General features: G+C 32.7%; 1 protein-coding gene across 7 annotated transcripts in view; it reads right to left on the bottom strand.

The window, feature by feature from the left end:
• Positions 1 to 3,077: 3,077 nt before the first annotated feature.
• The window catches only part of PTBP2 (polypyrimidine tract binding protein 2), a 70,457-nt gene continuing 62,834 nt past the window's right edge, over positions 3,078 to 10,700 (bottom strand). For 2 of the 7 annotated variants that reach the window (XM_006919546.3, XM_015595476.2), the window contains exons 9-13: positions 10,646 to 10,679; positions 10,135 to 10,227; positions 5,176 to 5,392; positions 4,997 to 5,074; positions 3,078 to 4,831 (exon numbers count right to left, since the gene is read on the bottom strand). In XM_006919546.3, coding sequence (XP_006919608.1) covers positions 4,699 to 4,831; positions 4,997 to 5,074; positions 5,176 to 5,392; positions 10,135 to 10,227; positions 10,646 to 10,679 — 555 coding nt within the window. In that variant the 3' untranslated portion in view covers positions 3,078 to 4,698. The remainder of the gene's footprint in view (positions 4,832 to 4,996; positions 5,075 to 5,175; positions 5,393 to 10,134; positions 10,228 to 10,645; positions 10,680 to 10,700) is intronic. The other 5 variants (XM_006919547.3, XM_015595477.2, XM_025052202.1 and 2 more) reach the window with 4 other exon arrangements.

The following is a 10,700-nucleotide window of genomic DNA, read 5'->3' as shown; positions in this document are numbered from 1 at the left end:
ACAGCTACTGGGTAACTTACGAGGTTTGAATACAGTTCAGTTTAATATTAATACTTATGTGTTTTCCAGAATAAAAAGTATTTATAATTTATATTTTCCATTATACATTCCAAACTTAGGGAAGAGACAACTGCTCCCCCAAAGCTCTTTACGTACATCTTTAAAAAATACCAGTAATTACTTCTTTGAACACAGGCACCGTAATGTCTAGGATCACGACTAAATGAGTTGGAATCACCTTTTAGAATTTTACAAGTCTCCTTAAAAGAGCTCAGTCCTGAACACAATTCTTTGACAATTTCCTCTCCACTAGAGTTGAACACATTACTGCTTCAGGTTTCTAAAGAGTTCCACTAATAATTTCAACCATCTGGTATTGCTACAATCCCAAAAGTTAAAAAACAAAACAAAAAAAAGACAAAAAAGGTGAAAGGATTTTAAGCTGAACCAAAAAACAGCAAAACATCTGAATATTACATACAATGCACTATCATTTGTCAGTTCATTAACTAGAAGTATAAAGATCTAATTGGTTGGTTATCGTTATAAAAATGTCACAGGAACAATGAACTTAATTGAAGATGGATGAAAAATGGAGAGAAACAGCATAAGTGATGGATAGTTAAAGCAACAAGGCTGAGAGACAGCAATGGGGGTGGTAAGCAGGGTGACAGAGAAAACCACTAGCTTTAGAACATTAAAAACTATGCTAAGGGTGTGTGGGTCATACTATGGCACAGCCAGGCCTATATTCACGCCACAGCTCTGAGAGTATCAGTCATCACTCAGCAAGGCTCAGGTACTTCAACTATAAAACTATGCTATCCAAGTGGAGCAGGGAAAGGGATTGAAGGAACATTCAGTGCATAGGAACACTGTTTACTAAAATGACCCAAGGTCATCATTTTATCATATAACAGACATAGGGTTTAAGAGTGTTCATTTACACTCTTTTAAAAAAATCAATTCACATGAAAGGTCTTTCTCTGCCAGGTGAAATTTGATGTTTAGTACTAAATAAAAAATCATATTAATCTCTGTGATCAGCTATATTTACCTATTATCTTGTACGTCACAGTTTTAATTTGTGAATAACAGTAGATCTCTATTTCCATTATTTAGTGTAATACTTTGGAGGACTGGAGACCCAGGCAACTATATTCTAATTACAGGCCACTCACTATAAATGTTGTTCAAACTATTTATTTGATCTCTCTGGAACTGTTTATATTTAAAACAATATATATATATGTATATATACTTTATGTAATCCTTTTCAGTTCTAATTTTAGTGTATGAATATGTTTGAATAACTTAAAATTACCAATAAAATGATTTTCACTCAGGAATAAAAGGAAAAAAACTTTTAAGCTTATTTTCATAGAACTGAAAAAAAAAGTTCACTAGTGGACTTCTCAAAACTTTCCTGTCCAAATGAATCACACCTGCCAACTCTTATCAAAATGTAGATTCAGCAGGTCAGAAATAGGGCCAGAATATGTTTCCAAGTGATACTAACTGCTGCTGGTTTGGGGACTGCATTTTGAATTGCCAGGTTCTAGGATCTGAAGAAATGGTATTGCTGATAAGCTGGGCCAGCCCAGATATTATTATAGTGGAGCAACTATGACCAGGAATAAAATACTGTGAGGAAAATATACCAGGAAATCTGATGACATATGTCTGGGATTTGCATTAATATAAAAGATGAGAAGAGGGTGGAGGCAACAAGAAATATAAGTTGGTAACTGAAGGTGAATACGGGGGTGTGTTATAGTCTTCTTTTTTTGCATGTTTGAAACATTTCATAAGTTAAAATTCCTTGACTAAAAAATCCTAAACACAAACACCAAATAAAAGGATGAAAACAAAGATGCCAAATACTTTGTCCACTGAAATGGGAGAAGTTGCAAGAAGAGTAGATATAATGTGATACTAGAAAGGGTATATTTGTATTTAAGGATCTTACACAACAATTTAGCTTTTAAAATACTAACAATAGCTCCTTCACTTTGTACATCTTTACCTTAAGAGAAACTTGAGACTCAATCACTATTGTAAAGAAACTGATTTAAAAACCTGCTCAAAAGTAGTTAAATGTCATGTGATTTGATAAGGAGTTTATCAATGTCCAAACGGCCTTGTAAACTTTGGACAGTGTAAAGTGGTGAAAGAGTAGTAAGTACATAGCTGTTCATTACGTTTTTATTTTTCTGCATATTTGAACACTTTTTTTGTCCTTAATGTGGGTTATCTGACACTCTTCTTCAACATTTATTCTTTTATTTGCAAAATCTGAAACAAAAAAAGATTAACTTAAAGGGAATAAAAATATTTAGGAGAGTGAAGAATAACCTTAGAAATTAAGAATTTCTATAATCATATTTCCTACGAATATTTAGCTGAAATAGGAAGATCTATGTATGCTCAATTTCACTCAATTCTATACCCATTTCTGTTTTCTGATCCTGGCTTCAGAAGGGAGAGATCTCCATTCCACTCCCTCCTCATACAAACTCACTTTGCATTGTCAGTTATAACACAATAAAAGTAAGGAACACATATAACTGAAGTTTTCTAAACACCAATATACTTGTTTGAAAAAAGTGATCTAAATTATTTTGAGTAATACAAACAGCACCTGAATCAGACTCTTTTAAAAAGTGGAAGTTGTAACATGACAAATTACCTTTAAGTTTTAAAATATTTTAAATATGTGTATGTATATCTTCCCACCTGATGCAAAAGCAGAGGATACGTTAATGTTTCTTTCCAATAACATCAAGTACCCTTTGTTAAAACTCACAAAGGCTGTCTAAGATTAGTAGGAGATCTTTAGCAGACACAAAAGATGAAAGATGAAACTGCAGCAAGAGAGCATGGCAAATCCAAAAGATCTATTACTGCATAAATCTAATAGAAAAACAACAACAACAACAAAAGAGATAGAGAGAATTAACGAGCTACAATAAAAGTTCTGTTTTTAAAGCAGCAGATTATATCAGGGTGGGAAATGTTAATTCTGTGTCCTCCTGGGAAGCAGTCACCATCTTTTAAACTAAAAAAACCCGCTGGTATATTTTCACAGCATCTCGGTTTATTTATGGAATAAAGCCATGGAATTATAATATTATTACTCCTTTCCCACCCTGGCAGAGAATAAACATGAATTCAGAAGCACAGTGGAGTGAAAACAAAGAGGAGAGAGAAAAGGCAGCAGAGAAAGACAGAAGGTGAATACAGAGCTACAGAAGTGTTTATTGAGCATGCTACAGAGGTAAGCAGAGTACACACAAAAGGAAATTAAACAACCATCAAACCTCCCAACTTTGTTAGAAAATTAATTTTTAATTGTGCCGCTTTCAAACTATACTGAATTTTACATTTCTAAAGATGTAAAAACTCAACTAATAGAAAATATACATGACCATTCTGTCTACATAGATAACAGAATCTATGAATCTTGAAACTAAGTACATCAATTTCAAAAAAGTATTGGTCATTTAAACAGAATCAACAATTCAGATTGACAAGAACTGTTCAAATTAATTTGACCTGTAGATTCTGAGCCATGTTTTTATTAAAGTCAGATCTATTCCTAAATACAAAATATTTTGAAGATTTATTAAAACTGAATATTACAATGCAAGGTAAATTAAGACTAAAGGCACATAAACTTTGGTCCCACCTGGTTGTCAGTTTTAGAAAACTGCCACAAAATTAATCTTCCTGCAAATTTTTGCAGTACACTTTCTTTATCTTTGAAAAATACATGCACCAGTTCCTGAACTAGCTAGACCAGTCTTCACATGCTCAGAAATCCACAACCATATTCCAAATCTTAATTACAAACTAAGGATGGCAATATATATTTAAATGCACATAAGTCAAGTCAACTTCAAAAACATCTACGAAAAATATTCAGCCACAAACAAGACATTACTTAGTGCTGACATTTATATGATACGTCCCACAAGAGTGTGTACAAAAAGGTTAAGATTCCACAATGCTTTCCACATAGGGCTCAAACTTACAGAAATCACTTTGTTGTCTTGAGAAATTAATACTCTGCATCTTGTTAATTTTAACTAATGCCTACATTCATAACTGAATCTAGACCAGAATTGTGAGATACAAAAGGCCAATGTTTTTTTAAAGCAAAGCCTAAGATAGTAAAAACTAAAAAAATGCTGCTTTATTCTTTAAATATCCTGTATCTTATTTGATTAAACAGAAATAAATGTGATAAGCCAATAATTCAAAATAAGTTCCAAGCAGGAGAAACAAAAACTTAACCTTTTTACACACCCCTGCCTAAACATATTGTAATTCCCATAGAACAATGTGCCCTAGACAACCAATTCCTTTTTTCTAGTAAATGCACAATAGCAACACTAGTTTTCCTTTTAAGGCACGTATGTCAACTAAGTTGAAAAAGGAAAGTAAAATTAAACTGAAATTTTAAACGGACAATAAAAATGGCTTCCCTATAGAACAGATGAAATAACAGCAGTTAATAACTCTGCCTTTACATATGCCATTTCATTTTAGAACGAAGGAATGATAACAGCATGAAAACAAAAAAAAAAAAAAAAGGAAACAAGAAAAAAATCAAACTCTGGTCCCGACTATTCTGAACAGTCAATAGGTGATGACACCAAACAATGTGATTCACCTCTAATCTTTATCTCCTTTTTTTTAAATTGTTGACTTGGAGAAAGACACTCTCAGATGATGGTTTTCACCAAGGTTATAATTATGAAGATCAATCAAGGCCTGGATAGCTTCTTCCACTGTCGCCATCTGAAGAAGAGCCATTTTGTGATCTCTTCTGAAACAAAATTTTAAAATTAGATCCTTCATAAAAATTAGAAAAGGCTTAAATACTTGAATTTTGCCCATTCCAGAATCAAAAATTTCTATAAACAAAAAAATAAAAACTACTTGGAGAACTTTTTATCCGGTCACTAATTTAAAGACAAGAAAGCTTGCTTACTGAAAAAACTTAAATGCTTTCACAGTGCCCCCAGTGTTAGCAAACAGTGTTCGTAGATCCTCTTCTGCTACTGAAGGACTAGGAAAATTGGATGGAAACAAAGAGTAAAGATTAATAATAAATTTTACATTTTATTCCTAAAACGTATATCCTTAATAAACTCCAGCTTTAATACTTACGGGATATTGGACAGGTGAAGGGTTGCAGAAGGAGGAAAAATGTTCTGAAAATTTTTGGATCCGGGTTTCTTAAAACGATGCAGGGGGGAATTACCAAAATCTTTTGTGAGCCCTTGATCATCAAGTCCCTCTCGAGGTAGTTGTACAGTCTGATGTTTGGATAGAGTAACACGAATAATTTTTCCATACATTTTCTGTCCATTAAGATGGTTCATAGCTATTAAGAAAAAAAAAAAAAAGCCTATTAAAAAAATGTTAAATTTCAAAGCAAAAATACTTATTTTAGAATAATTTAAAAATCTAACTTCTCTGATTTTAAAGTAAGTCATTAGTTTCTAATAACTACTGGTAACAAAGCATTCTGGCACAGAAGCTTCTTTCACAGAATGAAAATCCAGATTATGAATCAATCTCTCTCTTCCTTGACTACTCTGCTGAGAAATCAGATACTTAGATGCCCAAGAAAGAAACTTAATACTCATCTACATTCTTTTCTCTTTTCTGTTCTACATCTTAACTGCCAAGTCCTATGATACTCTTCCTCTTAATCATCTCTCAAATTCATCTCTCCATTTGTCCACTTTTCATGCCATTATTTTTAATCTGGATAACTCAGTTTTCTAATTTGTCTCCTGTTTGATTCTTTTCTACCTTTCTCCAATCCATTCTATACACAGCAGTTGAATGACCTCTGTATAATGCAAACCTGATTATGTCATGTATTGATGTACAATACTAACCTCTTTGTTAGTGCTGGGAATCAAGTGGTAAGACAAGAACCATCCCAGTCGTGATGGAATTTACGGTACCTTAGTACTATGCTCCTTGCACACTTTCTGCTCAGCTGTACAAAACATATTTCCTTAAACTAAGTGCTAGTTTTACTTATCTTTAGCCTGTATGAATGCTGTTCTATCTGTAACAATTCCCTACCTCCTTCACTACGCTCCTAATCTACTCATCCTTCACTGTTACTTCCTCAAGAAAGCCTTTCTCCATCCTTTGGAAAGGTTCAGAACCTCACTAGATAGTCCCATGTAATACCCTTTACGTCTTTTTAAATTCGTCACAATTTATTTTAATTATCTATATCTTCCTTTAGACTGTAAGGTACATGAAGGCAGGTACCATGATCTCTACCCCACACACAGCAAGGCACCTAAATACAGAACACTATGTAGCTATTTCTTGAGGTAGTAATTGGGTTATTAAAACTAAATGAACTGGACTGAGATTAGAGAACAGTTATACGTTTTATTTTTTATTCACTAGTCACAACTAAAAAGATCATTTCATAAGTCACATAAGTTTAGATAAATTGAAGGTCTGATTTGACTATTCAAATCAAAGTATTAAGAATATTAATAGCAGAGAGATAAAGGCAATGTAAAAGAACAGGTAATTGAGAACAGAATCGCTACTTTCAAAATGTTTTCAACTTGATTAGAATACTACAGTATACAGTCTGACACAAGAGACAGGAAGAATTTGTAAATCATACTTGCTTGTACAGAATAAACCAGTTAAAATAAAATAGGTCTGAAAAGGAATATGCTGTAAAAGTATAAGATACTATTTATAAAAGAATCAAAAGTGACTTTTTTTCACTTACCACTTCCCTAATTTGTAAAAACAAATTTACTCTTTGATTGTTTTATGACAGTGTTATATATCTGTAATAGATTTTTTTAGATTTTCAACTGAGACTAACAGAAAAAAAAAAATCATCTCAGGCCTGAATTTTCTTAGTATTTTCTTACACTGCATTTCACATATAAATTTACACTGACGCTTATGAAATCAACGCAATTATCAATAGTGATGGTACGCTTTTATAATAAAACTTATTTGAATTTAAAAATCTTTTTAAGTTCTATAATTCTATTGTTCTAAGTGAACAGAACTTCTTATGATAAAGTGCTATTTCCCTCACGTAAAATGTGTCCTAAGCAATGAGTCTGGAGAATAAATTGGTATTAAGAAGCAGACTAAGGTTGTCATAAGAAAGCTGTCTTAGTGTGGCTTTGAAAAGTTATGAAAAGACTGGAAGCTGAGCTCTGAAATACTGATGGGCAGGAATAAAAATAATGAAAAATCCTAGGCACAGTAACAAAGAGATGGGTAGAGAAAAAGGATTAAAACTGAGCAAAATAACGAACAGCTATCTGAAGAAGTAGCCAGGTAATGAAATTCTAGTCAGCTGACTGCTGACAAAAGAATGTGAAATGATTTAAAGTGGATGGAGGTTTAGGGGGAGAGAGGGGAGTAATTAAAATACCAGTCCCCACCCCCACTTTTAATAATTACTTTTCAACTGCCATTGACATACAATATTCTATTAGTTTCAGGTATACAACATGGTGATTAGACATTTATCTAATTTAAAGCGATCACCCTGATAAATCTAGTACCCATTTGACACTGTACAGTTATTAATATTGACTATATTCTCTATGTTATACTTTACATCCCCCATGGCTATTCTGTAGCTACCAATTTGTACTTCTTAATCCCTTCTCCTTTTTCGCCTACCCCCCCCCAAAAAAATTGAGGTACAGATAATGATTAAATAAAGCAAAAGCAGATTTGAATCACTAATTTAAAATGAATCAAGTTTAAATAATTGGACTCATATCTGGAAATCTTATTGTTCCAAGAAAATAAAGGCATAAATGGACAAAGCAATCAATGATAAAGGAGGTAAACATCAACGCTGCACAGTGGAGATAACATTTTTGGCTGAATACAATTTTTTACCTTTCTCTTAATCCATCTCTGAAGAAGACATTAATGAATAAAGTTAAAAGATAGCAAAAAATTTATAACACAGGAGTTTATATAATATGGAAATGGAGCTTACCAATACTTAATACCCTTTATAATTCAAAATGTCTTGCCTCTCTCATTTTAAAAAAATATCGACATCCACGTGTCTATTAGTCTTTTCAAAGGACCCAAGTATTTCCTGTTATTTTTCTCTCAACTATTTATACCATTATAGAATGCTGCTTTTATTATCTTCTTTCTTTGGTTTTATAACATTCTTAAAATTAAAACTTTCTGTCAAAACATCACATTCTAATTTGCATAGTACTTTATCATTTAGCTTTGTTATTTTAAATTCCCATTAAAATAACTTCTTTGATAGCAAAATCTACCCTAGCAGCAATGAGAAATAATAAGTTATTTGCCACTACATTAGTCCAAAAACTATAAATGATGCTACCAGTAAGTCAAAGCTTTAGTGAAAAAAAATCTTATAAAAATTAGGGCTTTTTTACAAATATAAGTATTCTTACACACTGAACTGTATTCTCCCAAAATATACATGTTAAAGTTCTACACCCCGCACATGTGACTATTTGGAGAAAGGGCCTTTAGGAAGGTAATTAAAGGTTAAATGAGGTCATCAGGGTGAAGCCCTAATCCAAATAAGACCCTGTCCTTAAAATAAGAGGAAGAGACACTAGAGAGCTCAGAGAAAAGGCCGGATGAGAATACAGGAAGCAGGCAGCCACCTGTAACCCAGGAAGAAAGCCCTCACCAGAAACTGAGTCTGTGGGCACCTTGATTTGGGACTAGTCTCCAGAATTGTGAGAATATAAACTTCTGTTATTTAAGCCACTCAGTCCGTGGTATTGTGTTATGGCAGCCCTAGCAGAGTATAATAAATATTAAAATATCACTTATTTAAACTAGCCCTCATATAAAACAAAATGAATTATTCAGAAGAATTTGATTTAATTCTACTTCGGGTACTTCTCAACCACAATGACTATATAATAAGAAGGTGATGCCACCCACAGCTCACATGGTGATAAGGGAAAAAAATGAAAACTTTGAGCATGCTTTAACTATGAAACACTGTACAATGCTATTTACAATGTATATAAAAACAATGGCAATGACCACTCTCACCAGAGTACATAAGTATACCCAAGCAGAGGAAGAAGAGATTTACTAAGCATCTATGACATGATTAGCACTTTTATATGTCTTTCATATTAAAAAATGGGAAGCCAGATGTACAAAGTTTTACACACTGTCTGAACTATCACATTGGTTGGTAAGAAACCCTGAAATTCAAATTTGTGTATAACCTCAAAGGCCAAAAGATCCAGTATATCATGTTAGTTTGAGAGTCTCATTGGATATGAGAGCAAAAATATACCAGTACTTACATCGAAATGGCAAATTTCAAAGTAACAATGTGAATACAATCAGTCTAAGGCACTATCATTCCTGAATCTCAATTAATGGAATTATATGCTCAGAACATACTGATATTTACAGCCAATCACCCTAGGAGTACGCAGTTATATTCTAGATTTATGTGATTTGACTTTGTGTCTGAAGTCAGATGATATGAATTAAAATCACCAATTATTTATCTAAGTAATAAGTGTTAACTTGACTAAAGTAAACACTTTAAGACTCCAAAAGGGACTAATGGTGTATTTGGCACAGGTTTTTCATTTTGAAAGAACCTAGTATCTTTTAAAATACATTTTCCACGTGGACTTCTCCATTACTAAGTTCAGCCAAATACTTATAAATGACGTTAGAATTAAAACAACACGGCATTAGTCAGGGTTCCATGGACCATATGAACAGTTAACTTCCATTACAGGGAGTAACCAAAAATGAAAACAACTGAAGATCATTGTAATATCTATATGCCATAATTCTTATGTAAAATTGTTATGGTAACTTTGGAGCCAAACCCCTTTCCCACTAGACTGAGCATGAGAAATAATAAGAGGATAGCAGAAAAATACTAATATGCTTATCATATACAACTATTTACATTAAAATATGAAAATTAACATGACATTTTGAGCCCTGGCTATTAAAAAAACAAATGGCTTCTTACTAATGTACAGGGTTTACTCACAGATTTACATTATGTATTTGAAATCAGATCTGAAGATGTATAGGTAATACATGGTTTATTCTTACCAAGTTGTGACTGGTTTCCATCAGCCATCTGGATCAGAGCACTGTCTTTCTTATTGTACAAAATCTTCACACGCTGCACATCTCCATAAACACCTTTTTTAGAGCCACAGAGAGGTAATCCAAAAATGGAATTAATTTTATGTTCAAGTCAGCTAAAGATTATCTTTCTGACATATTAATGAAACATTCAGACAGCAACATGATCACTCATTCAAACTCATCATTCTCACAAATGAATAAAGAAAGATCAAGATTTTGAACAGTGAATTTTGAAAAGAATAATTTCTGATAAACCCTCAAAGCTATGTGAATGATATTAAATTAAAGACCATGCAAAATAAATCAGCATGCATTAAAACAAATTTTGTGTCTATGGAGAGTTTTAAATAGCAAAGAAAAATAGCAAAAGATTTACTATTCAACTTTAAGCCAAAGTGCTAGCTACAAATAAGAATTAAGGTGAAACAAAAATCAAATCAATAATAAAAGTATAGTGCTAACAATAACATACCGAAGAGGGTAAACAGACTTTGGGGCGTAACCATCTTTAGAAGGAGAGAAGAGCA

The sequence above is a fragment of the Pteropus alecto genome, unplaced genomic scaffold (assembly GCF_000325575.1).
Source record: "Pteropus alecto unplaced genomic scaffold, ASM32557v1 scaffold106, whole genome shotgun sequence".
NCBI classification, from domain to species: domain Eukaryota; kingdom Metazoa; phylum Chordata; class Mammalia; order Chiroptera; family Pteropodidae; genus Pteropus; species Pteropus alecto.
The sequence above is the reverse complement of the archived record's forward strand: the minus strand, read 5'-3'. Positions and strand labels throughout refer to the sequence as shown.